Below are 27,084 nucleotides of genomic sequence, written 5' to 3'. Positions count from 1 at the left end.
AACTTTTCCTTGAGATGTGAGAATAACAAGCACAACAAATTTGACGGCTAATAATCTGAGATTTGCCTGTGTAAACGGGGTGATTAAAAAACGAGCTTTGATTGAGGTAATATTGATATGTGAACATAGTTTAACCAACAACGGATGCTTGAAATCGCCGACGAGCTTAATAACCAAAAAAATTGAATAATCGATTAATCGGTTAATTGAAAGCATTAGACTATTAATTACAATTAATCGTAGAAAATTAACCGATTATTCGGTCGTTTCGATTAAAATCGAGAATAAATAAAAACCATTTCATTTCATAAGTTATAAAAATTGACCGTTTTATTAAAGGATACATTTCTTGTAAAATGGTGGAAACTTACGCTAAGATTCGGTGCGTAAACAACCGAAAAAACAATGAAAATGAAAAGTTGGAAAGTAGTAAACCAATACACCCCATGTCGAAATTATTAGCCCTTCCCACATTGGCAAGTTTTAGGAATCAAACTTTTTATTATTTAATTTTTATAAAAATGTGTGAATTTTTTAATAAAACGCGTATGAATCCAAGTTCAACCTTTGTGTAATATTAAACAAATTCAACTAACTTTCGTAAAAATATCCAGCTTTTTTATTAGATTCCTTAGAAAAATTTGTAGTATGCATTTCTATAGCCCATCCAATATTATTACAGCAAAATGCAATTAATCGGTTAATCATTCGATAAGTCGAACAGAAAATTGCGATACAATTTAATCGTTAACCAAAAGAAAATAACCGATTAAAATCGATTTTTCGATTAATCATGCCATAACTAATTCACAGTGAATTTGTGACATTTTGTATCTGCCAGCGAAAGCGCCAATATAGAATTTATGCAGAAATAAATGGTGGAAAATGTTCATTTTGGCCTAACAACAAAATTTTCGTGGTCCCAGTACAAAATTACTGCATTGCTATTTAATAAAATCATAAAAATCGTATTACATAGTGTGTAAAGATGTCGTTCTTCGGCGGAAGCACTTCACTGGGTGCAACAAGCACGCCCGCAAAACGTAAGTATATAAACGTATTCATGCAGCCTTTTGTAGATACTTTATTGGTCGGTCAGTTCTTGGAGGTGTCAGCAGGCGCTTGGCGTCATCAACGCTGTTTATACGAACCTCCTTTATATTGATGCTATAATAAATAAATATATTTATAGACATCTCATCTATATTCTTCATTAGTTTTAAAATTGCATATTTACCCTTTTTTGTAAACTACATAACCAACATAAGCAATTGGTGCACACAGTGTGAGCAAGACTACTGATAAAATAACACTCATTACGAATCTATTCAATAGCTTTTGCGCCACTGTCGCTTCGAAGCTTAGAAACAACACTGAGAATTTTTAGAATAAGCTTAGCTCTAAAGGAAATACTGATAAGCAATGTTTCATCATATGCGCTATCTTTAAATTTTTACTCACTGCCTAATCTTTTCAAATATACTTTAAACCCTTATTACATTTTTAGCTGGTGGCATATTTTCGTCGTTCGGCACTGGCAGTGCGGCTGCTGCTCCAGCTTTCGGCACAGCGACATCAACCGCTGCACCGGCGTTTGGTACATCCGCTTTTGGCACTACAGGTAAAAATATCGTAATTCTATCTAATTGATTTAGATCAACTTAAAGAATATTCTGTGCGCAGGTTTTGGCAGCGCTGCACCTTCATCTGCACCCTCTCTCTTCGGTGGTACTGCAACAGCTCCCAACACAACAGGATTCGGAGGTTTTGGTGCGGCAACATCCACAGCACCTTCATTCGGCGGTTTCGGAACGACTGCCGCCACTAGTGGTTCGGGTTTTGGTGGATTTGGTGCCACATCAACAACAACAACAGCTCCGGCCTTTGGTGGATTCGGTACGCAAGCAAGTGCTTTCGGTGGTTTTGGTACCGGCGGGAGTACATTCGCTTCATGTATGTTCCTCATTTACACGTCAACAAAAAAGTGATATTTATTAAAAAGAACTTTTTAGCTTTTGGTAAACCTGCCGCTCCAACGGTTACACCCGGATTTAGTGGCTTCGGTGGCGCCACGAACTTCATGCTAGGTCAGCCGCAGCAACAAGTGCCACAGTTATCACCAGATGAAGCTTTCGCTCAATCCATTTTCAATGTTTCGATTTATGGTGATGAACGTGACACCATTATTGCCAAATGGAATTACCTGCAAGCTCTGTGGGGTACCGGAAAATCATTTTACTCACAAAATGCCGTTTCGGTCGAAATTACGCCCCAAAATTATTTATGCCGTTTCAAAGCAATGGGCTATAGCCGCTTACCGGGAAAAGATAATAAAATGGGATTGGTCGCGCTGAATTTTAATAAACCGGTGGATGTAAAGTGAGAAAACAATTAGCACATAACTGCATATTTTAAATGTCTTTTAACATGTAAACACATTTTTTTAGAGCTCAACAACAGCAAATTATGACCTCACTTAACAGCATCTTTGGAAATAAACCGAACTTGGCTATAAATATTGAGTCCAGCAAAGAGCATGAACAGAATAAGTGTCAGTTAGTCATATACGTAGAGGAGCGCTCCCAAATGTCCCCTAACGAAACGAAACGTATACTCGCCACCGAAGTTTCCAGCTATCTCAATCAGGCGAACATGAAAGCACAATTAGCCACTCTTGGTATTGCTGAAGTGCTGGCATTGGTTTTGCCCGACGAAGATCAACTTAAAGAATATTTAGAGAATCCACCAAAGGGCATTGATCCGCGCATGTGGCGTCAAGCGAAATTGGATAACCCAGACAAATCTAAGTTCATACCAGTACCAATGATCGGGTTCAATGACCTCAAATGGCGCACAAAGTGTCAAGAGCATGAAACAGAAACACATGCGCTCTACCTAAAGAAAGTAGAAAAGGACTTGGCTGAATTAAGGCAAAGACATACTGCAGCAACAGCAAGAATAATGGAGCACAAGCGAAAATTAGCAGAATTAAGTCATAATATATTAAAAGTATGTCATTTTTTTAAATTATTTTTTATGAAAACAAAATTTATTTAAACGATTTGATGTAATGCTCTTATGTATAGATTATCGTAAAGCAAGAGTGCACTCGCAAAATCGGACTGGCATTAACACCAGAAGAGGAGGCGCTACGAACAAAGCTCGAAAATATGCAAGCCTTAGTATCAGCTCCAACACAATTTAAGGTATGTGGATAAACTTGTAATTTTTAACGTGTCATGCCTCAACAAACATTAATTTGTGTTTATAGGGACGTCTCAGCGAACTTTTATCCCAAATGCGCATGCAACGCAATCAATATGCTTTCAGCGGTGGTAGTGAATATGCTATAGACAAGGATAGTGAGGAGGAAATGAAATCATTTTTGGCTATGCAGCAGAAAGCGATGGAAGTACTGACAGAAGTCGTAACAAAGGACTTGAAAGCATTACAAATTATCATGGAAGGCATGCCTGAGCTGGTACGAGTTTAGTAGTGATTGCTTAGAAATAAAGGAAGATTTAACGAAATATTTTATAACTGGAGTAAGTAAAAATGAATGAATAAATTGTTTTGCATTCGTATAATGGAAAATCAGGTGATTGCTAATACCATGTATAAATTTTGAGAATGCATAGTTTTTTACGTGGAATTCGCGATAAACCTAATTTGGTTTTAAGTAAGATGATTTGTGGAAAATTACGATTTCAATTGTTTCTGCGTAAGACTGGGTCTAACACAGCCAGCTCAACCTACTATTTTCCCATTACATATTGTATATTCAGTATAAAATACCAGATTTTCATTATCATCATTTGTTTGTATTTCATTTTATGTAATACAATATTTTTTTTTTATAAGCAGGTATTTTCATTTTGTCGCATACAACAATTAACTTCTTAACGCGAAACTTTTTCAAAACATATTTCATCGTTTATATTGCATCTGCGTCCTTGTATGTTGGTAGCTGCATTATTGTTTAATATTTCCTGTTTGAGTATAAGCTAAAAAATATATATATATCTTTGCATCCATAGTTGTCTATGACTTGCGTCCATAGTTGTCTATGATTTTACTTAAAATCAAGCTGTAATAACTTTGAACTTGTATTTAGATGCGAGCAAGTTCACTAAGATTGCAGCTTTGATTATTGCAGGTGTGAGATGCAGTAGTCACTTTCGCGGCTGATTATAATGGTAAAATAAATATGCAGCTTCAACGGCATGTCAATGTACTCTTGCGAGCTCGTGGCAGGAAAATTTTTGAAATGCTATGCTTGCTACATTGGAAATACTGACTATATTTCGCATTAAAAGATCGCTCTTAAAATTCGTTCGTTCGCTTTTTACTTCTTTTAGTTAAATATGCTCATATCAACAATTGCCTGCATGTATACACACCATAAGTGAATTCATACAAACCTGCATGTTTCCTTAGCTTAAATATTCGCAGCACTTATGTATGTATGTATGTATGTACATATGTACATATGAGCGTGCGCATTTTGAGCCGCTACTATTGACTTTAGCTGTGCGACTTGTTTTCTGCATCTATCAGAGCCAGTTTAAACAATAGCATCTTTGTTTTATTTCGCATCCAAAGCAGACACGCGACAGTTGGTTCCAGTTTTCGCAAGCTTTTCGCGGCCGGTTTTGTCGTGTTTGACAGTAATTTTTGCTGGTGTTACATTAACATCATTACGATCGCTGTTTGTTGAATTAGCTGATGCTGGTTGGGAGCAGTTTGCAGACTAGCTTTGCAAAATAAAAACTTTAAATGAATTTAAGTTGTTCGCATACTTTTTATTATTTAACCATATACTCACTTATATTAACTATTTTTCTTTTAATAATACAAAAACACACATTAAAGACAGCTAAATAAGTTCACTAACCAATCCACTATGCAAGGTTCCACTTCCCCGTGGGCAGGCAGGCATACCACTGCAAGAGCGCACTATTTACTTAATTTCCCACTTTGTATACAGACTGGTTTGAGTTGCCCGCGCTGATTTGACTTCCGAGCTTCCGTTTTTGGTATATGTGTGGATAACTATCCCACATGCTTTCTTTTCTGTTGTGACGCTTTTCCTATGATATAAATGGCATTGTGCGCCTGCTGGAGTTTTATTTAACGTTCCGACGCGGTGATTGTACTATATTACGAGTCAGTAAGCGAAGCTGTATCGAAGTTATCGTTATTTTAAAAAGTACAAATACGTGAATGATGACTAAAAGCGTGATTTATGTGAGTGTGCAAAATGTTATTTAGTTGCATAAATTTCATTGGCCTATTATTTTCCTTCAGTTTCATTGGCTATTGATGTTAGGCATCGTTGCAGCAGCACCATCAAAGCTATCTGAGCGACAGTCAATGTCTCACAGTCAAGCAGCAACAGTTACTGTTACACCAAAATATCCTATTGAAGATATGCAACTTATGCAACCGCATTATATTACACTTGAGGATTTCGAATCATTGCTGCGTCGTGCGGGTGAACTCTTCCGACCAAATGCCTACCTTTCAGACGAATCAAAATCAACGGCATCACAGCAAAAAAGTCAATTACAACCTTTAGTTGCTGCTTCTGAAGTGGCAACTCCCTATCGGCAAATTCAACCGCCCTTGGTGCAACCGTTCAATTTCTACATGCCACTCTTCGATTATGATCATGGCAAATTGGATACCAAGAGTAAACGTTTGGAGCATATTGTGCCACCACCAGCTCCAGGCAAAGGAGGTGATCAAACCAATTACTATGCTGCAAAACCTAAAAAGTTACCGAAAAAATTTAATGCTGGTACCAAACAAGTTAATGTAAAATGGTTAAATGCTTTCGAAAAGGAAGCCTTAAGCGATGCTAGTGGTCGATTGCCGAAAGCAGTATATTTACTTCACGATGAACGCAATCGTATTAATTTTGACGACTCTTTCTTTGGCGTTGATATGCAAGTGAAAATACCCAATAATCAACCCCATAAGGAGGAACATGTCGAGAGCAATGGTACGCAGGCGCAAGAAGAGTTTCTCAATCAGGGGGAAGAGGGTGGCGAGGAGGACTTATTGGCTTCGGCCGCTGGGCAAGTAGCACACCGCGTGTCCAAAGTCTAGTTAAAAGGTTCAGTCATAATTTATTATTATCATGTAAATCAAATGTACATAAATAGGTATCTTGTAAAAATTTACCAAAAAACCAATGTGTGTGGGGTATAATTTCAAATAAAATCAACACATCTGAAATGGCGATGCAAATATTGGCAGCAAAATCACTTGTGCTTTAGATACCAGCAGATACCAGTCTTTGAGAGGTTAAAATGACATCCAATAATTTAAAGTTTAATAGTCGAATGAAAAAAAAAATATGTATATCGCACGTTTAATAATATAATAGCTTAGAGTGAAAATTTGCTGGAGAAATTAAAAATGCGTCGATTCGAAAATGAAGGCCCTTGTTTTATGTTTTCTCGTTTATATTCATAGAAATGAAATTTTGCTAAGTCTAAAAAAGCTCAGAAAATGCAATAAGGCTAAAATAGGTCGAAATCTTTTAAAAAGATCAAAACTTTCTGATTCGTATAGAGTTTGGCTTTGCTTTAAACAGGGAAAGTTTTGCGAAATACTTGCAGAAAATGGCTATACAAGTTTTTTCCCTCTCCTGTACAATTTTTAAATTGGAACTTAGCTACTTTTCACTCTAAACTAGCGATATAGAGATGTAACTCGAAATTTACGTTTTTGGAGATGTCATTATGCATTTAATAAGCTTGATATGTAGAATATGTTCAGCCTAACAGATAACCAAACTTCCCAAATATAGCGAAGATAGGTGTCTTTCCATCTGTTTTTTCTATACCATTTGTATGAATTGGTAAAACTTTGATTGCGTTTTCCCACAAAATTGAAATTTTGACATACTTGGTTATATTATTAAACGTGCGAAATATTTTATCAAAATGTTTAAGATTAAATGTCTGCATTTCCAGAATGAAAATTTTAATACATAACTGCATTAATTATTTTGCAGCTACCTTGGCGTCAGCACTGTTACTGTCTGCCACTTGCTGACCTTTGACATGCTCATTAACAGCTTCCACTATTTTATCTAGCAGTCCAGATGCACCAAAGCGAAAAAGATTAGGTTGTAACCACCGTGCGCCCAAAGTTTCTTTCACGAGTGTAAGCCAAGCAATTGCATCGGGGACCGTGCGCACTCCACCCGCTGGCTTTAGCCCCACCAAAATGTTTTTGCGGCGTTCAAACTCTTGTATAGCATAAATCATTACCAATCCAGCTGGGAGTGTTGCGTTTACAGTCTCCTTGCCGGTAGATGTTTTGATGAAGTCAGCGCCAGCTAACATGCAGGCCATAGACGCCTTATATACCTGAACGAATTAGAAAATTATAATTTTATCACTTTATATACACAGTAAAACAAAATTATTTTACATTCTCCATGTTACCCAGTTCCCCTATGGCTAATATTGTTTTCAAATGCGCTCTTCCACCACAAGCTTTGCGCATAGCGCACACCTCGTTGTACACACCCTTCCAATCACCTACAAGTGCCAATTGACGATTTATAACAATATCAATCTCGGTGGCCCCTGACTCAATAGCAAAGTGGATTTCGCTCAGACGCGAATCCAGCCCATATTGCCCAGCTGGAAAGCCGGTTGCCACGGACGCTATTGGTATAACATCATATTTGTTTAATTGCTTCAACTTCGCAGTGGCATCGACAACACGCGCTGGATATACACATACGGCGGCCGTGTGTATATGCGGAAGGAGTGTCGGTTCGACACCAAGCTGCAGCAATATATGCTCTGGTATAGGAAATGCAGCGCGCTGGCACAGACTGCGAACGTTGGCAGCGGTGTCATCGCCGCCCAACGTGGTCGAATCGGTCAAGGTAAGTGCTTTTAACGCCCATACTACTCGATTAAGGCCCGATACGCTGCCCCGCTTGGAAATTTCTGCAGCAATTTGTTCCAACTGACGACTAGAGATCACACAATCGAGCAGCGACTCGTCTAAAATTTGTTGTTTTGATTTATAATGGAAATATTTTCTATTTAGGACTTTATACGTACCAAATGGTAAAATTGCGTTCACTTTCATATTTAATACATATACTAATTATCGAATCTTCTGTTCCAGTGCACTTGTTGATAAGAAATGACGGTGCGTGAACAGCTATCAACAACTCTAATCAGAATCTGGCAGCAGTCAGCTGTCAGATTCTTTGGCACGCTACATTCGGTAAACAGACATTAACAGCCTTATTCTGTATCACGAACGATAGGCAACACGAACGATTCGTCTGCAGAGCAATGCTTCAAAAATTAGTCCGGCGGCATCATTTTAACCGGTTTAAACGCAACCGAGACCATTGCAACGTAATGTATCAAAAGCAAGACGAAGACGGCCGATAGAGTTTAAAATCGCAATCAGAGAGGTTGTCGTCTGCAGATGAATCGTTCGTTTTGCCTATCGTTCGTGATACTACTGTCGTAAGTAAAAAAAAACTAGTGTAGTGTGTGCTGAAAAATCTCATTTTTGGGTTATGAAAAAGAAGTTTATAAAAACAAAAAAAGTTGTTTTTATGAGTCATAATTCTATGATTTGGCTTCAAAATGTTAAAAAACGAGATAAAAAGTATTTTGTGTTAAACTTTCCATCTATTAAGACGGCTTAGCCTGAAAGATGTAAAAGATATCTAAAAATGAATAAATATTTAAACGACCTTTTTTTACATATGTACATGTATGAACATTTTATTGCTTTTATCGTTGTACAGTAATTGCTATCTCTTAGTGACTTAAAATTGGCTAATATTGCTTTAGCAAATAAATATTTTCTGAATAATACTATTATTAAAGCTTTTTCTTTAAATATGTGGCAGAGTTTGCTTCGACTAACGAAGTAAATATATGTAGTTAAATATTAATTTTAAGCTTTGAGCCTAAAAATATTAAAATATACTCGAATCAGAGTACATTAAACTACAAAAAAGCCTGACAAATTTGTTTAACTTAAAATGATGTTTTTGGTCTTTAACTAAAATTTAAATTAAGTACATATGTATGCATGTATGGTCACTGGCCAAGTTGTGTGCTGTTCGAACAATATAGACAACTTTTCAACGATGCTTAGCCCATTGCTCCCAATATTCCTTCTTTTGCATTTCATATAAGCGCGATACTGTGCGATCGAATGCAAAAGCTTCTTCGTCGCCAGTAAAATAATTAGCCGTAGATTCTTTCTATAGGATTATAGGAAAAATAAGCGTATTAAAATATATGTATGTTATTGGTACTTCCTCCATTTTACTCACAGAGCCCTGCTGAATATTCAAATCGTCCATTAAAGTACGCTCCGAATCCGCTAGACCTGCTGGCTTGTCTGTAATGTCAAAAAGTGATGCGAGCGGCGTTTCGGCGGAGATAACCACGCGCACACGATTATCGTAAAGCGTATCAATTAGCGTAATAAATCGACGCATTTGACTCTTAATAAATAAATTCATCTTAGGCACATCGTTTATCAGCACTGTATGGAAAAGTTGTGCAATTTGCAAGTAATCACTCCCCGCCAGAGGCTAAAGTACAAAGAAATCATATAATAAACAAGGTCAGAGTGGTTTATGCATTGTTGTCACCTACGCGATCACAGAGCTCGTTGAAGCTGCTGTCTAAGACACGTCCGCAAGTTTTTTGAAAAGTCAAATCTCTTCCGAAATGGGTTATGGTGCGTGGTCGCACAATATCATTTTCCTGTGTACAAAGAATTTTGAACATGCGATTCATTTCGGCATCAGCGTCCGTTTCCGATTTGCTAAAGTGAATGTACATGTTAAGAAATAATAGTATCAATAATAGTATTATTTATCACAAATCTGTTTCATTATTTTATACATACACAAAGTAATTTGTTGATCCCGATTGAGCAATGCGCCTATAGTCAATGCCGCTGTTCAATTCGCTAACCTTGCAACGGTGCTGCAATATATCGATAAAAGGCAGAAAATTGCTACGCTGCAAACCGTTTTTGTACAATTCCTCAGGATGTCGATTACTCGTAGCTACCATGACAAGGCCATCGTTAAATAAATGAGTGAATAAACGTTTTAATATCATAGCATCCGCAATATCAGTCACTTGGAATTCATCAAAGCAAATAAGCCAAGACTCCGCTATTATTTGATCAGCTACCGGACGTGTGGGATCATAAGGTATTGGGCTTTCTGTGTTAAAGGCGCGGTCAGCAGGCCCTCTTTGCTCTTTCGTGACATGTATTCGTTTGTGTACATCCGTCATGAATGAATTAAAATGGACACGCTGCTTTTTTTTAATCTAATGTTAAATAGTTCATACAAAATGAAACTAAAAAGGCCTTCAAATAAATTGTACATAAGTATATTCTTACGTCAGTGCATGCATCAAAGAACATATCCATTAGAGTAGTTTTACCACCGCCAACACTTCCGAATATATACAGTCCTTGAGGTACATTGTCGCCTACATTTAACTCCACTCCATTTTTATTTCTACCGCCTCTGAGTAAAGAGCTTAAAAACCCACCGCCAGTAGCTTTCTGAGCTGGTCGATAACTCTGTATGCTATTGTAAAGTGCTTCCAGCCTTTGCGTAGTCGCTTCCTGTTCAGTGTCTGGCATCAATTCCTTGCTTTCAACGCGTTTGTTGTACACAGACAAGGGGCTTATATGCCGCCTTTGAGCGAAGGTTTGCGTATGTAGTGCCAGAAGTACTTGTTGATAATCAGCGCCAAGGTTCAAACGGGAGCTTATGCGTATTGCCTTCATCATTTTGCACTATTGTTTTGTAATCACCAACGAGGCACACACAATGCGACAACTTAATGATTTAAGACTGCAGCGAAATTTAGTTAAGTGTATATTTTAATTAGTTGTAGTCTGATTTAGAATTTCTTTGTCATCTCTTCATCGTTATGTAAAATATTGCTCACGACAGCACGTTCTAGTTCAAGATCGAGGTCGAAAAAGTTTCCTAAATTCTGACGTGATGACCGCGAATTGTTTGTGCCAAATGATAAACCTTTACAGCTGATCAGCTGTTTCACACCTGGGTAGTTAACAGGGTGTTGTGTATTGTAGTATGTTATTCGCACAGTGTTGGCAAAATACGCACGCTGCCTCTCGTAAAATAGAATTATGTATATACATATTTAGTCTGTTCCTTTGAACTTCGGACTAAAACCTGTGGAACTGTCAAACTACAATTTTACTCTCTCAAATGAGAGTAAAAGGAGAACAGATGCAGAAGTGCATAGGAACGCAAAAAGCACTATTTCCTGTAAAAACGTCAGTCGGTTTGTTTACATGTCATTTGTACAACACTGATTTAGCTGAAATATCACTGAATAATTATTAAAATCTATACATATTCAAATATTTCGTTGTTTACTCCCATTTTTTAACAAATAAAAGGTTCTTAGCTTTCACCGCGTTCAGTTTTTGTTTGCACATGTAAATCAGCTGATCGTTTGACACTTTTCATGAACTTACAGGAAAAAATACTCCGGACTAAATGCTGTAACTTCTGACTAGGAACAGTTGCTCAGTTACACTCTCAAATGTGTTCCCACTTACAGGTTTCATGTCAATAGGAACGACTTCCTGTAAGTTCTGACTAAATCCTGTAAACCGGACTGCTATTGGAACAGACTAATAAAAAATTTAAATCAATTTGCCGACATACATAAGTTATATTCTGATAGTAAGTGTTTCTCAACTCAAAAAACCAGCAAATGAGCGCCAGGCAAAACTATTATTCTGCTACTTTTCTGCTAGAAAAATCTGAAGAGTCATATAAACGACACAAGTACTTAGAGTGGCAGAAGGTTACATTTCTTGAAACAAAAATTCGACTATATTTTATCACGACTGAGGGCCGGTTGTTCAATGTCTGGTTATCACTACCACTACACTATCGACGATTTCAACATCATGCATGTAACATGTGATCGATAAAGCAGTAGTTGTGCTTAACCGGAGCTTCTACCTCCGATTTGTGCTAATCAGACATTGAACAACCGGCCCTAACAGTTCTACTCGAGTTCTACTGGGTTTACTCTATCAAGCGCTGTGGTTGAGATGCAGCGAAGTGGCTTCGGACTCTTTTAATTTTGCCTGGTATCGGGTCCAACCCCAGACTAGAAACCTATATCTGCTGAATATGTCTAAGAAGGCTCCATTCCAACTTAAACAGATGAAGGTATCTAAATTCCCGCGACAGCCGGTTCAATGCACCGGAATAGCTCCCGACCATGGTTTTTCGTCCCTGCGACTTGACCCCATTTGGATCCGTGAACCCCAAAAAGGCATCAAAATACCTCTTCTGGCGTCAGACCACAAAAGGACTCTACCAAACGGTTGGTGGCCCCTTGCTGCCAGATCTAAAGGGCACTCACAGCCTCCACAGCTGCCAACAACTCGCACAGGTACCCTCTAGCCCAGGGAGTTTCTATGGCTTAAGCTCTCATGAGCAACAAAACTCCTACTCCTCCACAACCTTCATACCGCTCTAATTCCCTTGAGAGTGTTGTAGATTTATGTTGTCGCGATACTGCCAACGACCACCAATAGGCATAACTACATAAGCGGCAAGAAGAATAAGTACAAGGTAGCCAACCCCTTTTATTCCACACTTCTCGAATCGATGCCAGACACCTAAGAAGACTAAAATACTGTAATTGAAATCCAATGCACCACAGAGTAAGACTGAAGAAGTAAACGTTGTCATGTGTCGGATTGGAATACTCTTAGCTATGGCCCAAGAGACGAAGTTGCTTCGCACGTCAACCCTTCTATCAAGCTCGCAAGTGGCATCGTCTTATCGGTGTACTGGTGTATAAATGTTACCATCTTCGCCAGAATGATCCCGGTGGTCGCACCTTGTCAGATCCGAAGCGTGGAACTACTTCAGAGGACACTTTATATGGTGTCCTTTGGGGGAATAGGCCAAAAATTTCGTGATCAGGAATCTGATAAAATCTACAGCGTGCGTTACTTTAATCAACAGAGAAGTTGGGATGGTGGGCATCGGGAAAACAAAAGCCTCCAAAGCCAATGACCCCGACGAAATAGGCATACTGATGCAGACAAAATTGAGTAACAGTAGAATACCTAAAGGTTCACAATTTCTCGATCTCGATTGCTATTCTGTTATTCCTGATTTGTGGAGAGTGGTCGCACTACTTAAACCGGAGAAATTTGCTCAACACTTCCATAAACACGTGGTTAGGTTGGACCTGTCGAAAGCTTTCGTCACCATTTGGCACTCCTCTCTACCGCATGGACTCAAACAAATTATATGAGTAGTTGACAAAGATCAGCAGCTTCTTCCCAATTCTATTTCTTCTTCCTCTTCTTCTTTTCTATTGGCGCTGTAACCGCCTAAGCGATTTCGCCGAGGCCAAAACAGCAAGCCATTCGTTTCTCCTCAGTGCCAACTGACGCTAATTGGAAAGACAGCACTGCTGAGTTTTTCCGTTACTATAATTTCCAGGTCATCCGCGGAACCCACAGCATCGTGTCCACACTCATGTAGTCTAATTAAAAGGTCGCCTATCACAAGTGACCAAAGCAAGGGAGAAACGACTCTACTCTGCGAAAAGCCTCTGATGACTCTGATCAGTGTTGCCCAAGGGCAATGTAATTTCACGCGAACGAAACATAGTGTAGATCCAAGCGCTGCGTTATTGTGGTATGTTTCATAAAAATTGGGCGTGGGGATATTTGACAGTTCTTTGGCGCGGTGGCTGTTAGTGATGCACAGAATCGAGGAACTGGAACAGGAGAACCGGGTCCTTTAAAGAACCGACCGGTTCGGTTCTTACAAGAACCGAAAAACCGCTCCGTAAGGACCGACACTCGATTCCAAAAGAACCGAAAAACGGTTCTCCAAAAAAAAACGAAACACAATTTCGGAAGCACCTAAACTCAATTCGAAATGAACTGAAAATCGGTTCTGGAAGAACCGAAACTCGATCCTAAAAGAACCGAAAATCGGTTCCTGAAGAACCGGGAAATGATGAATGATTAGAATAACCGAAAGAATAAGTAAAAAGACCTGAAAAATCATTCCAAAAGAACCTAAAATGGATCCTACAGAAAAATAAGCGTACTAGGCTAAAAATTGATTATTGTTGCATAAAGTCTAAATATGAAGATATCAGAGCGAAACTCAATTTAGATATACTTTACAAAGTTCGTTTGGTTCGAGGTACTATATCATATAGCCGTCATATACCCGATCTGACCGACTCACAACAACGTCGTTGTTTTTGATGCTATCCACTTGAAATTCGGGTTGTTTACATAATATGGAGTTCTGAGTTGACTTACATTTTTTTTTGTGATTTTAATGTTATGCTAGTTCTTTTCCCCATCTCTGACGCTTTCAAATTGCTGTCAGCTGCGATTTGAATGCATAATAAGTAAATAAATAAATAATAAAATAAAGGAATACATTTTTGTACATTTGTTTATAGTTATGGGGTACATTTTAGGCTTCGTTTTCCAGCATCATTTATCGGCAACATTTTTTGGAGTTATTCCTTTTCATCTAATTAATACAATGGCTGAATTTCTTTATTCATTCTGAACGTTTGGAATAAACTTTTTTATTTACTTATTCTTTAGAACGTTCATGATGATATGTTAACGTATTTTTCAAACACATTCTGTTTATTCCGGCTGTGAAATGAGATTATCCGGAATGTATAAAGAAATGCAGCCAATATGAACCGAATCGGATTACAAATACGGGTTTTTGAAATATCTCGACTCCTGCGCCACCTATCGGATTAATTCATGTTTCGTATTGCATTGTGGTTGGCGTTTTGAGCCTGCTGTGAATTTTCAAGTCCCTAGGTCATCAAGAAGTAGGTTAAAAATGGATTGCCAGATTTGACCCAAACAAACATACNTTGCTATATCTCTGCCTACATTTAAGGACCACCCTAATGTATACACCTTTAGGCACAATTTGTAGATTACTTTATGCTAGAGTTTACTTTAAGCGGTGGAAATGTTTAGTATAAAGGGAGATTTAATAAAGCTCTTTACTGCAATTAAGCTTTCGGTGAAAATATGCTATGAGAAACTCTAATTTGGCGATTTGACTATCTAATTTTATGTTAAATAATACTCGTAAATTTATTATAAAAAATACAATTTTTATTTTTTTTTCAAGAAAATTTAAGTTTAACGAAATTCATTATACTTAAAATTAAGCTCAAAATCTGTATATAAAAACTCAAATTGAGGCGCTCCGTCGCATTTATCCCCTCATATTCGGTATAATTCTCCACCTTTGCCTTTGTGCCGTCCCTTACCGATGTGTCTTTATGGCTTGGGGGTAGTGGAAAGCAATAAACTCGCTCTACTTCCATTACCTCCCCCTCGCCTGCCTGTTCAAGTACTGTTAGCGGTACACATAATGCTGGCTCTTCGGCAGGGCTTTGTTTTTCATAAGGTACGCCAACTCTGGTGATGTTAAACGCCGGCATCAAGGAGCTTGGTATATTTAATCCATTTAATGCTTGCGGCGGATCAGAGCTATCTCCATTAAAACTATAACTGACGTTTTGTTGTGTTAGCTTTTGGCGTTCCAATGAAGCTATGAAATCTGTTGGCCAAACTTTGCTAACGTCAGCGGTTGGCATTTCCGTTTCCGACTCGGCTTCTGATTCTGATTTCGCTTCATTCTCATTTTCATTTTCACTTTCATTTTCCAGTGAACTTTCGGAAGTTTCCTGATGCTTCCAAGTATGCTTTTTCAGTGTATGTAAGTGCGCCGAAGTTTCGTCAATTGAATCATTTATTTGTTTGACCATCTCCAGTATATTCGGATCGGACATATTGAAATGTATGTAGTATTTGGTTGGTGGAGAGGCGGCGTGATGCTGTGCGCGTGTCGTCGTCGATATGCGTTTGCGTTCATATTTCTGATTCAATGGTGCTGCGCCGGCAGTTTGTATGCCAGCAATCGGATGCTCGACGCCAAGACGTTCCAATGAAGCTGCAGCTGTAAATTTTAACAAATCTATTCTTTAGCACTTACCACAAGAAACAGTTAGATACTGCAATTTAAAATGAGTGCAACTTACGGCGTTTGCGGCTGTACATAGCTGTCGTAGCAGCAACGGGTGGCGCAGTAGGTTTTTGAATTTCGTCGGGACTCAGCGGACGTTCCGGCGGCTTCCATGTACCATATACAATCGACTCTAATAAGGGACCATCTTGCTGTACGACGTTTTCCTCGCGCGATCCCAAATCGATGCGATCCTGCAGCACTGCAAGCGGTGGAGGTACCAGCGGCGTTGGTGGTGTCATTATAATGCTGTGAGGTGGTGTTACTGCATCGCCAACTATGGGCCTCCAGCCGCCAGACGGGATACTTGGCGCTGGCGTAGCAAAGGGCAATAGCATTGGTTGGTGTGGTGGCGCTTCTGGTTTAAAACCTTGCGGAAGCGCGATAGTCATTCGCGTTGCGTCCGCTTCTACAGCAGCGCCGAGTGCGCCAAGCGGTAAGTAATCTACCGTGTTTGGTGCTTGCGCGCTGCAGCAATATGTTGAAAGCATGAACAAGTGCAACAAATAGTACGAATACATTATGTGGCTGGCAGTGTGCACTGTGTTAACTATTTTACAGGTGGTAGTATTTGGGTGTGAGTTGCGCAGTCGCATTGAGTCAAATTTGAATTTTTATGCACGCAAAACACTGTCTTCGACGTAGGCTTGTTTCATCACAAAAAAGAAGTATGAAATTAATTATGACTAATATTATTTTAGACACGTTTGTATGTATTTGGGTCAGCTTCTGCGGCGTAGATATGTATGCATGTGAGTTCTCTATACACCTTTTTCAAACAATAATTTTACCGTAAACTTTGCTATTAAATCGCACAATACAAACTTTTGTTTACCGCGCCGCTTTTGTGTTTACCTCTTTCTTTGCAGGCTATTGTGTTATTGGGCGTTCATCTAACGGCTGTCAACGTACGCGCATGCGCTATATGCTATACTCTGCGCTTAAACAACAATAAAATATCAACACAAGAACAACTTAGTAACACTTCGAACACTAAGCCGCACAATTGCCGATGGCGACGAACAGCAATAAGTAATAAATTTCGATGTTTTGTACACTGTGTAGCCAACAATAAAATCACATATGCGCACACATACATACATACATACATATATAAATATGTATGGTGTATATAGGTTTCTAAATAACTAAATAAGTTTACTTCTTTCTATCTTTCGTTTTGTCTTGGATTCTTTGGAGCGCTCCGTGCCTGTGGAATCGACCGTACCGTTTCGCATAAGTTGAGCAACTGAAGCGCATCCACAGTTTGGCCCAGCATCGATGCTAACGACGCTTCATGATGGACGCTTCATTATTCTATTTTGTTTCGAAGCATTATTGAATTCTTAAGCTAAAGAAATGCTTTTGTTATAAACATTATTCTTTTTTTTTGTTCATCCTATTAATTTTTTGCAAGCACGCAGCAGTTTTGTGATGTTGGTTTTTCACTTTTTCAAATTTCTACTTCGATGGGTACTTTAATAAGGAAGACTAAACAAAATGTTTATAAATAAAACATGTACGAGTGTTTGCATGCTTCATTGCAGTGAATGAGTTGTAAAGAATTGCATATGTAGTAGTCTGTGTGAAATAATTGGTTATAGGTATCTCAAATGTGGTATACAGATGAGATTTGTTAGCATTTTGATGAGCATGCGAGTGTTGTATCGGTCGCTAAAGAAAAAGTGGCCAAATTGCTTAAAGTTTGTTTTCATTTATAATGCCAAAAATATGAGAATAATGCCGAATTTCCACTTGGTCATTGAAATGACAAAACATGTAAGCCATTTAAAAAAATGCCTTGCGAAAATTAATTTAGTGATTAGTTTTTTTAGTGTAACGACACTATTATTTTTTAATGCCCGACGTTGTCATTTCTCATTTTGCCATTTAATGCCTAGTGGAAATTCAGTATAAGTTTCATAAATCAAGCAAAGGGTGTTTCAAAATTGCCCAAAGAAAAAATCTGAAATATGTACATACATAAAATTTTTTAATTTACCAGAAGAAATCTTATCCAATTGGCAAGACTAAGTTTTATATTGTATATTGTGTATTGTAAATCTTCTGGGTTATTAGGTTATTATTTTTCAGTGTATTACATTGTTGAAAATCGAATAAAAAATATAACCACAGTGGAAGACCCGGCAGACGATGCTTTGCGGCAAATCATGCTTTTTGTTTGACCGTTATCTCCTCGCAGAGGTGTACTCTATCACCTGGCAGAAACCACGTTCAATCCCGGGCCAAGCCATATTAAAAAAGGTTGTTTTTATGAAGTCATATCTTGTCGATTTTGGTTTAGGTACCAACCGCTTTCGGCGTTTTGCCATCTTCAGTGTCACTTTTTGACGGTACGAAGAAGGGTTGTTGCGAATATTCGCATTCGCATTCGCAACCGTGAAGCTTCCGCATTAATTTTAACATTCGCATTCGCTTTCGCATTCTTTGGAGTAAATATTCGAGAACGGTAAATTAATGCAGCTGCAGCATATGATTTATAGTGACGGCCTGCATTTGAAGGCTGACTTTGAAGTAATAAATAAAGTAAATTTCGTTAATTGGAAATATTGTTCGGTGGAAGATCGGTGTTTTGCTTGGGAAATTATGAATGGTATCGGACCAACTGGCCAACAAGTATTTATGAGCTATCTAGATGAAGATAGCTATGATGTCGGCGAGCGTATCTTCAAAGCAAATAGTAGATTTATAGTAAGGATACGTCCACCATTTTGTTCAACTCGTTTTTTGTCGTGCGATAAAGAAAAAGAATGGGTACTTAGATATTGGTGAAGAGGACCATATCATAGGGACGAAAAAAAATCTTACTGCTCTTGAACCAAATTCAGAAATAGGCAAAGTAATTATAGAGACTAATCTGAAACAATTTCAAATACTACAAAATTGCACCTGCAAAAAAAAAAATCCCAGAGAAGGTATGATTGATTAAAGTTGTCCGAACAGCCTATGGACTCCGAAGAGTGCTTCTCACGGTCAGATTTTCCAACTTCGTATTCATCGTAGCTTCAGCGATAAAACACAACAAATTACCGATCTGGAAAGAAAATGCCACGAAGAAGTGGATACGTTAAAACTTAGTTTCTTTAAAAGATGATCAAGTTTAAAGCCGGAAGTGTTCAACATATTTCATCACATGTTCAAAAAGACAATGATGTAGATGTAGATGGTTGAATACATGGCATGAAGGCATTTGAATTATAAACTAAACTGTATTATAAATTTACATATTAAATAGTTTCCACTGCACTACAGAGGCCGCCGCACACAAACAGAATATATGGGGAAAAATTACGCAACACCAAGTTACCGAGTAATAAGCTCGGTGTGAAGACCCCTAATGTGTTTCAGAAGTTTTTTACTACACGCTAAACTGAGCTAGAGGCAAGTGAAATTACAAACTATAAAACCAGTTTTGACATTCAAATCTAGCCTAGGAGGCTGTCACTACTCAGTGATGGTCCCATGGTAATTTCTGATAGTTGGCTCATGAAGAAATTAACGGTATTCTTAAATTTTTATATGAGAATTGTAGTCGGTTTGGTTTTTTACTTAAAAATTACTTGTTGTTTAAACGGTTTATGTATTTTATTTTATATTAAGCGTTTTTTATTTACATTTAATGTAATTCAAAAACCTTAGTTTTGTAAAAACTACCTTGGGTTTTGAAGGTTACAGTTTTTTGGTCGAAAAAAAAATGTGTTTGAATCTTAGTGTTTTGAAAAAAAAAACTCTGGCAACACTGACAAGTTTTTTTGAAAGCGGTCGCTCCTCGGCAAGCAATGGAAAGCTTTCGAGTATACTTCTGCCTACATCATCAAGCCGTCTACCAGACACTGGAGCAGCTCGGCCAAACACCTAACAAAAATGCCAACCCGGCTTCACTGCGCTTTAAAAGTATTTTTGTGTTGTTACTCCGTCCCAAAAATCTTAGGGCCTCATTCCTAAAAAATAAAATAGATTTAAAGAGCTTATGAAGGGAGATTTTCAAACAAATTTTCGATTTAAGGAGCATTCTTTATTTTTTATAAATGTGGGTGTTAGTTAATATATTTTCGAAGGTATACTGTAAATTTAATTTATAATCTTATAACTCGAGTCTATGTATCGCAAACTTTCTTCAAAGTTGTACTAATTCAATATTTATCTTACCTTATCGATTTAACTGGATTAAAATTTTCAAACAGGTGGCAACTCAAGCATATGTTCCACAGTAAACTTTTTAAACATCTTTAGTTTATGACCAGTATTGTAATATTTGATTTATTTTATAAATTAAAATGAATAAACATTTTTCAAACAGGTGGCAACCTCCCTCAGAAATAGTTTTGGCAGTAAATTTTGCTAAACCTCTTTAGTTTGATACCCATATTGCCATATTTAATTTATCTTAATAATTAAATTAAACTTTTCACACAGGCGACAACCTTCCACAAAAATATTTATTTATTAGAGTAAAAATCTAAATAAAAATACACACAAATTGTTTTTAGTTCAATGATGCTACTTGCTTAAGAAGCCTGGGTTTCAGCTAAAAATTTCATGAGTCAAACGGAACTTGTAGGTGTATTTTGAACGCGTAGAACACCACCACACCAAATATATTTTTTTTTTTGTTCGGCGCCATATATAAGCAGCAACTTTTTTTGCGGGAGACATTCTAATGTACATACACTTGTTTATGTAGCAATGTGACTCAAGCGATTTATCTAAATGTTATGCAATATGCAGTGGCATTCATGCAGCGAGTGAGCAGCATATGCTTCGAGTCGGCCTTAGCGTCGAGATTTCTGCATTTGTACATATTTTGGCCGACTTTTTTATTGTATGTAGTAAATATGTGCCAAGAAAACTGGCTGCCATGTACATTTTTCTTAGCCATATATATCTAAGGAAGTGTGTATGTATTGCATTTGTGCACGTTTTCTCAGCTAATAATGATGTTGTCTCGACGTGATACGATATTCATGTTGGCGGTTACGGAGAATTGGCTCTTAATATTTGTATTATGTATGCATAAATTTGTTTAGTTGTTTTGATGATTAACACATCTTCAACGTCATTAACATTTAAGAAGACGTTCACACAACCGTTACAGTGGCGAGAGGATGCAGAGAAAAATAATCGTAAAATGTGAAAAATGTGAAGTTGGGGGTAAATGTTTGAATTTACATATATACACTGGCGGTAATTAGAATAGACTCGCCTTACTTTGAAGAGTTTTGGCTATATTTCCATGGTTTATTATATGTTTCATATTTTTTTATAAAAGCCTGTCTAGCTATATATACAATAAACACCATATAAATCCCCTTTTCAAACTTTATACAAAAATTTTCACCAAATTTTTAACCTTTTTATTCAGAATTTGTAGAAAAATTTCTGATACGCAGTTTTGTATCCCATTCAATTTTAGGATAACAAAGATCAAGTTTCGATTGGCTACAAAATACTGTTAATTTTTAAATTTTGTTTTCTATGAATGGGCTACAAAACTGCATGCCAGAAATTTTTTTCAAAATTCTGAATAAAAAGTTTAAAAAATTGCTGAAAATTTGTCGAATTTTTAAAATTTTTGTATTGAAGTTTGAAAAGAGGATTTATATGGCGTTTTTTGTAAAGCTGGAAAGGCTTTTATAAAAAAATATTAAACAAAAAATAAATCATGGAAATATAGCCAAAGCTCTTCAAAGTAAGGCGAGTATATTCTAATGACCGCCAGTGTATATATGTATATACATACATGTAATGGTAAATTGAAATACAGAAATGGGGTGTGAACTGTGTTTATTTTCATATTACTTACACATACAAGGGCACCCCGCTCAAGCAGAAAGTAATTAAAACAAAACGTTTGGATAAAATTTCATTTTAATATAATGGAGTTATAAATTTAATGCACTGTATTTATAGTTGTGTTGTTTTTTGCATGCATATACATACATCTAAGCTTAACGTGTATAAAAAAACCAATAATCGACAATTTCCATTACAAAACAAGTGATTTTGATTTTATCGACAACAATTCATAAGCGCACATAAACTCTGTCGCTTATAGCTCCATACAATTTTTAAGCTCAGATACGTATGCGTGTAAAAAAAAGCACGCCTTATGTTGCTGTGAAAACTTTTTAGATTTTTTTCAGAAGCAATAATTTTTTTTTAGAAAAACATTTGGCAAAAGTAGGCAAATGAATTCCATCAGGAATTTGATCGAGATCCAACCGTTGAGAAACGTATACGATATTTTTTTCCAAAATTTTCTGTTTGATGCACAAATGCAACTAAGGGCGCTAGAAGCTCTTCTGCATGAAAAATAAATTTTTGAAAAATATGCCGGCTACGTTAGGGCTCGAGATGTATAATCGCGTTTAATCGATAAATTCGAATAAGCACGCGTTTATAAAAAATTATGTGCAAAGATTCTCTTCTAAGCAGAGTTTTCAATTTTCTTAAGTTCTCTTAGGCACTAAAATAAAATATCGCACTTCTTGCACTTTCAATAAGTTCGAACGCGAAAGAGCAGTGCATTGAAGTACAAAACAGTTTTTTTTTCAAAAATTAATAAAAAAGATTTTTTTTTTTGTAAAAAAATCTCATTTTTTATTTATGTACATGGAGTAGGTATTCTTTAATTTTTAGCTAATTAGGTACAAGTAAAACAAGTACATGCCAGCATATATACGGTTTTAATAAACAAAATAATTTCTCTATCCATAAAATTTTGAGGTTCACAATTTTTTTTTTCAATTTTTTAAGTTATTCAAAATTTTACATCCAATTATTATTTTTCATTAATACCACGAATTTCTTCATTTGCAGCAAATCACAGTCTTTGTTCTTCATAAAAGCGCCACAATCGCTTCCGAAATCTCTTATAAATTTAAATATTTTCAAATGTTTTTTTTTTATCAAATAATCTTCTATTATTAAATTTTCACTCGCGCAATTAAGCATTTTCCAATGGTCCTATATATTGACCATTCTTATTGGCCAAACGACGCTCTTCCAGCTTCTTAGCGAAATCAGGATCACTCTTGGCACGCTGTTCTAAACGTTCTTGCTGCAGCTTAATACCGGCGTAGATTTGATCCAAACCTTTTTGAATTTCTTCTGGTATGGCCGGTGGTGTGGGTATATGATCGCCGGTCGCGCGGAAACCATTCTCATCGGCTGTGTATTGCACATTCACCAAATCGCCTTCGGGAGATTGGTATGAGTATTGGCCATGTTGCACCAGCACGCCGTTGGGATTTGCTTCGGAGAAATCTTTCAGGAAGCCCGTCTCTTCATGCACAATATTATTACCGGTCTCATATTCGGTTTTGTAGCTGCCATCCTCACTTTGTTCCTTATTGTACTTAAGTATCGGTATCCAAGTGGTGCTTTCGCGATGGTGATCGCGAAGATCGGACACTTTTTCGTCTCGCGGTATATTATTCTGATTTGGGTGACCGTGATGGTGTTGTGACTGGCAGGATGTGACCGCAAGGAGTAAGCCAATGGCGCACACTAACAACTAAGTATACGAGTGCAAATGGAATTTGATGAACAGTGGGGAGAGATGACGCGAGACAAAGTGAAAAAAGAGAAAAAAAAAATCAATAGTAAGGATTAAGTCACTTTTTTTGAGAAAATTATGTATTCACTAACAGGCAGATTCAGCAATTCACTTCCGTGTGCATTTAAACGGCGTTTAATTTGAATTTAAATTCAGAAGAAAGTGAATTGCAGAACCCGCCTGAACAATAAAAAAAATAAAAAAAAATTACAAAAATACTTTAAACTTACGAATGTGTTCATTTTCTTTAATTATAAAAAATGTTGTTTAATTATTTACGAAAAACAGTAAAAAAGTTTGCACAGCGGAAAAAGGATATAACTTGTCGTCTCGTTTTTTTTTTTAATTGCCTAATAATTTATTTTACAAAAATGTGTCTTCATGTAAATACCGTTCTCAATACAAATTTTGTTTAAGTAACGCGCTCGCTTTCAAAATGTAATTTTTCGTAGTTTTCGAGTGAGTGAAACCGGGTTTGAAAAAAGACTGCGCATCAGCGAGCCCTATTTAAGCTATTTATAGTAGCGCGATTGTGGCTCGCTCCTAAAGTCGTTCGCATACACCAACACAAACGTGACGACACACACACACACACACACACACATCACATTTATGCATACAAGCGCATATTTTTGTGCAGCAGCAGTTGTAGAGCTTTTTTTAGCTTTTTCAGCGCTGTGAAGTCTTAAATTATTGGATTTTGGCGCGTAACTACCCTGCAGGGAAAGCTACAAGTTGGGAACTAGAATTCCACCAGTTTGTGTTTTAGCCCCACTAGTTCACGTTCAATCCTTTTTCAATGCTAGCGACTGGTATTTTTAACATTGCGATGTCCCACGACCACCACGATACCAGTGGCATCATACGTGTTGATGGGATAGTCTGCCAATTCATTCCCCGTGAAAAGCATAAGTATGCCTTTTTGCTCGCAGCGCTCCAACAGTCGCAATGTCCGACAGAGCAAAGCACATACGCGGTATGCCTAAGGTCCCAGGTTCAGGTCCTGGCGCAGAGAAAAATTTTATTTTCTAATTTTCGTTCGTCTCGAGAACGAAAAATGACACTGAAGATGGCACAACGCCGAAACCGGTTTGTCTCCAAACCAAATTTGACAAGGGATGACGGAAAATAGTTCCACATTACATCAACAATTTTTCATTTTTATTTTATTTTTTATTTATTTTTTTATTTAGGATTTTTATTGTAACTTTTAAATTTAATTTAAAAAGAAAATTATTTTGTTTTTTTTTTATAGCACACGTATTTCTTTCCATATGTATGTTTTTTTAGCAATGCAATTAAATTTTCAAATTTGTTATTTATATTTAAATTGAAATAATTAGTTTTTTAAATTGAAATAATTGATTTAACTTTAAAAATCTTAACCACCTCCAAGCGGCCTCGAAACCTGCGATCTCAGAACCAGAACCAATAGTCTTCACGTGACGCCACAGTCGACATTTGTATGAAAAGCAATTGATTGCGTTTTTGGCTTTGGCAATTCAAAGGCTAAACGCTTAAGTTCTTCGAAATTGTCGAACTGGTAGGCACATACTAGGTAATGAACTAGTATTTTTTCTAACTGGTTTGGATTTTCACTGCAGGGTACTTACTATATTACAGCTGTATGCAGTACAGCATAAGTGTTTGTTGCACGTTTATCTACTTGCGCATGCATAAACGTATATATCACATACATGTGCACATACATACATATGTATGGCATGTTAGGGTGCCTCACTCTACATACAAAAAAATCATAACTGTTTGCTCATCGAAATTTTAAAATCAGTTAAAATAGTACGTAAAAATGTTGATTTACGAGTGCTGAAAATACTTACTTTTATATATCTGTCAAAATTATTGCCGCAAAATTCAAAAAGATGCTGTTGGCAACTTATCTTTATTTATTTGTTGTTAATAATAAAATATGGGTCGACCTAGATCAGAAACCACAAAAATCAAAGTTTCAAAGCTTGCACAAAGTTCACAAAAACTAATTAAACTTAAAAAAATGTTCATCTTAAAAAATTTTCGATTTTTTAATTAGATTTCCTAGAAAGATTTCGATGCAGTTTTATAACCCACCCAATTTTGGTATAATAAAGTGCAAGTTTCAAGTCGTTCAAAATTACCGTTGATTTTTTATATTTTTTTTTTGTCGAGGGTGCTGCGCATTTTGTTCCATATAAAATTAAAGAAAAAGTTTGGTTCATGCGTTATTTCTAGGAAATCTAATTAAAAAATTAAAATTTTGATGAGGTCTGCACAAAAACATTTAACAATTTAATCATGTAAATCCAAATAATGAAATTTTTGGAGGTATTTTAAATCGGTTTAGCTCACATATGTAAATTTTAATGTTTTCCCGAAATATTTTGAATATAATAAATATTAATTTGAAAAAAAAACTAGAACTTTTTTTGGTGGGACACCCTAATGTACGTTAGCATTTAGTTGTGCGAATCTGTTTCTGGTGGACGACTGCAATTCATCGTTTTCGCTGCGCTGCTTTGGTCAAATGGTGTCTGCAAATGGTAATTGTTGTTTGGCCGTCGCATCCATTTTTATCAGCAAAACAACAATCGCTCAAATGTGGAGGCCTGTTAAGTTTACTATGCTGGTCGAGAGTTTCTTTTACGTAGTTTTACTGAAAATCTAACACGTTTTGCAAAATAAGGTCTCACCTAGGCATCTAGTGAAGAATGATGATCTTAGTATTCCAGCGCGATGTGATTAAGCAAAAGTAGCTGCGTGTATGGGATTTTAATTTACTCGAATGCAAATCAGTTTTTATGTGACTTTATTAAGCCTAACTAGGTCCAAAACAACACCCGTCTATTTATAAGCGTTGGCCTACTTTGGAAAATTTTGTCGGATTAGAATCGCCCTCCTTTCCTTTCTAATAGTGGTTTTTAGCCAGGGTTACCGACAGATATTTCATTCTTATGAGAGCTCAAGAACATTATCGCCCGGTAAATGGCAGTTTCATGAAAGCATAATGCATTTTAGTTCCACTACTATAGCTTTAGACTCCAACATGTTTATGATCAAAAAATTTGCTCTAGCAACCACCTTAGCCTGTTCACTTCACATCGCAATGTGACTGTTAACATATCGCCAAATACTGGTCATTCATTCATTCGTCTTCTGCAGCTATCGATGCTAAATGCAAAAGGCTAGTCCTCCAAAAATTGCATGCATTTACACACATACATACATAAACAAATGCATATACATATAAGTCAGCATGCATGTGTATGCATCAATTTTTGAGAGTCGCCTGTTGATTGACCGGCTGGCACGATAATGGCTGACAAAGCATCTGTGTGTAAAGCCGTTATTTTTTGCAAGAAAAAAGTGAAAC

The 27,084-nt window shown here is 36.9% G+C and overlaps 7 protein-coding genes across 7 annotated transcripts; 2 read left to right on the top strand and 5 right to left on the bottom strand.

Moving 5' to 3' along the window:
- Window positions 1-802: 802 nt before the first annotated feature.
- On the top strand, window positions 803-4,030 carry Nup54 (nuclear pore complex protein Nup54). The gene is made up of 7 exons (XM_017614272.1): window positions 803-1,043; window positions 1,508-1,621; window positions 1,684-1,953; window positions 2,013-2,379; window positions 2,448-3,009; window positions 3,087-3,206; window positions 3,272-4,030. Exons 1-7 carry the CDS (start codon window positions 989-991, stop codon window positions 3,491-3,493), a joined length of 1,710 nt encoding a protein of 569 aa, XP_017469761.1. The 5' UTR covers window positions 803-988; the 3' UTR covers window positions 3,494-4,030.
- Window positions 1,062-1,372, bottom strand: LOC108361623 (uncharacterized). The gene is made up of 2 exons (XM_017614276.1): window positions 1,238-1,372; window positions 1,062-1,167 (listed from the first exon to the last, which is right to left on the bottom strand). Exons 1-2 carry the CDS (start codon window positions 1,315-1,317, stop codon window positions 1,062-1,064), a joined length of 186 nt encoding a protein of 61 aa, XP_017469765.1. The 5' UTR covers window positions 1,318-1,372.
- Window positions 4,031-4,118: 88 nt separating the features above from the next.
- On the top strand, window positions 4,119-6,349 carry LOC108361622 (uncharacterized). The gene is made up of 2 exons (XM_017614275.1): window positions 4,119-5,247; window positions 5,308-6,349. The coding sequence occupies exons 1-2, from the start codon at window positions 5,224-5,226 to the stop codon at window positions 6,109-6,111; spliced, it is 828 nt and encodes a 275-aa protein (XP_017469764.1). The 5' UTR covers window positions 4,119-5,223; the 3' UTR covers window positions 6,112-6,349.
- On the bottom strand, window positions 6,186-8,239 carry Dera (deoxyribose-phosphate aldolase). Its single transcript, XM_017614274.1, has 3 exons — window positions 8,094-8,239; window positions 7,447-8,033; window positions 6,186-7,382 (listed from the first exon to the last, which is right to left on the bottom strand). Exons 1-3 carry the CDS (start codon window positions 8,119-8,121, stop codon window positions 7,014-7,016), a joined length of 984 nt encoding a protein of 327 aa, XP_017469763.1. The 5' UTR covers window positions 8,122-8,239; the 3' UTR covers window positions 6,186-7,013.
- Window positions 8,240-8,551: 312 nt separating this feature from the next.
- LOC108361619 (putative ATPase N2B) lies at window positions 8,552-11,081 on the bottom strand. The gene is made up of 5 exons (XM_017614271.1): window positions 10,429-11,081; window positions 9,922-10,355; window positions 9,666-9,837; window positions 9,338-9,601; window positions 8,552-9,265 (listed from the first exon to the last, which is right to left on the bottom strand). The coding sequence occupies exons 1-5, from the start codon at window positions 10,825-10,827 to the stop codon at window positions 9,143-9,145; spliced, it is 1,392 nt and encodes a 463-aa protein (XP_017469760.1). The 5' UTR covers window positions 10,828-11,081; the 3' UTR covers window positions 8,552-9,142.
- LOC108361634 (uncharacterized) lies at window positions 10,941-16,734 on the bottom strand. The gene is made up of 3 exons (XM_017614292.1): window positions 16,155-16,734; window positions 15,302-16,072; window positions 10,941-11,104 (listed from the first exon to the last, which is right to left on the bottom strand). Exons 1-3 carry the CDS (start codon window positions 16,732-16,734, stop codon window positions 10,941-10,943), a joined length of 1,515 nt encoding a protein of 504 aa, XP_017469781.1.
- Window positions 16,735-22,626: 5,892 nt separating this feature from the next.
- On the bottom strand, window positions 22,627-24,208 carry Cpr49Ah (cuticular protein 49Ah). The gene is made up of 2 exons (XM_017614270.1): window positions 23,948-24,208; window positions 22,627-23,675 (listed from the first exon to the last, which is right to left on the bottom strand). The coding sequence occupies exons 1-2, from the start codon at window positions 23,957-23,959 to the stop codon at window positions 23,106-23,108; spliced, it is 582 nt and encodes a 193-aa protein (XP_017469759.1). The 5' UTR covers window positions 23,960-24,208; the 3' UTR covers window positions 22,627-23,105.
- Between the last annotated feature and the right edge of the window lie 2,876 nt (window positions 24,209-27,084).

Source organism: Rhagoletis zephyria, unplaced genomic scaffold (genome assembly GCF_001687245.7).
Source record: "Rhagoletis zephyria isolate East Lansing unplaced genomic scaffold, Rhagoletis_zephyria_1.1 Rzeph_scaffold_00806, whole genome shotgun sequence".
NCBI lineage: Eukaryota > Metazoa > Arthropoda > Insecta > Diptera > Tephritidae > Rhagoletis > Rhagoletis zephyria.
The sequence above is the reverse complement of the archived record's forward strand: the minus strand, read 5'-3'. Positions and strand labels throughout refer to the sequence as shown.

Excerpts from the sequence above, each read along its gene's own strand:
- LOC108361634 (XM_017614292.1), bottom strand. The coding sequence starts at position 16,734 with ATGCGACTGCGCAACTCACACCCAAATACTACCACCTGTAAAATAGTT. Across the intron at positions 16,073-16,154 it reads TATGTACAGCCGCAAACGCC|CTGCAGCTTCATTGGAACGT; the intron begins GTAAGTTGCACT and ends TAAAATTTACAG. Across the intron at positions 11,105-15,301 it reads GACGGAGCGCCTCAATTTGA|GTGTGAAACAGCTGATCAGC; the intron begins GTTTTTATATAC and ends TTAACTACCCAG.
- LOC108361623 (XM_017614276.1), bottom strand. The coding sequence starts at position 1,317 with ATGAGTGTTATTTTATCAGTAGTCTTGCTCACACTGTGTGCACCAATT. Across the intron at positions 1,168-1,237 it reads TATGTAGTTTACAAAAAAGG|CATCAATATAAAGGAGGTTC; the intron begins GTAAATATGCAA and ends TATTTATTATAG.
- LOC108361619 (XM_017614271.1), bottom strand. The coding sequence starts at position 10,827 with ATGATGAAGGCAATACGCATAAGCTCCCGTTTGAACCTTGGCGCTGAT. Across the intron at positions 9,838-9,921 it reads GGATCAACAAATTACTTTGT|CAAATCGGAAACGGACGCTG; the intron begins GTATGTATAAAA and ends CATTCACTTTAG. Across the intron at positions 9,602-9,665 it reads TCAACGAGCTCTGTGATCGC|CCTCTGGCGGGGAGTGATTA; the intron begins GTAGGTGACAAC and ends TTTGTACTTTAG.
- Nup54 (XM_017614272.1), top strand. The coding sequence starts at position 989 with ATGTCGTTCTTCGGCGGAAGCACTTCACTGGGTGCAACAAGCACGCCC. Across the intron at positions 2,380-2,447 it reads AATAAACCGGTGGATGTAAA|AGCTCAACAACAGCAAATTA; the intron begins GTGAGAAAACAA and ends ACATTTTTTTAG. Across the intron at positions 3,207-3,271 it reads CAGCTCCAACACAATTTAAG|GGACGTCTCAGCGAACTTTT; the intron begins GTATGTGGATAA and ends TTGTGTTTATAG.
- LOC108361622 (XM_017614275.1), top strand. The coding sequence starts at position 5,224 with ATGATGACTAAAAGCGTGATTTAT. Across the intron at positions 5,248-5,307 it reads TGACTAAAAGCGTGATTTAT|TTTCATTGGCTATTGATGTT; the intron begins GTGAGTGTGCAA and ends ATTTTCCTTCAG.
- Dera (XM_017614274.1), bottom strand. The coding sequence starts at position 8,121 with ATGAAAGTGAACGCAATTTTACCATTTG. Across the intron at positions 8,034-8,093 it reads GAACGCAATTTTACCATTTG|ACGAGTCGCTGCTCGATTGT; the intron begins GTACGTATAAAG and ends AACAAATTTTAG. Across the intron at positions 7,383-7,446 it reads AACTGGGTAACATGGAGAAT|GTATATAAGGCGTCTATGGC; the intron begins GTAAAATAATTT and ends TAATTCGTTCAG.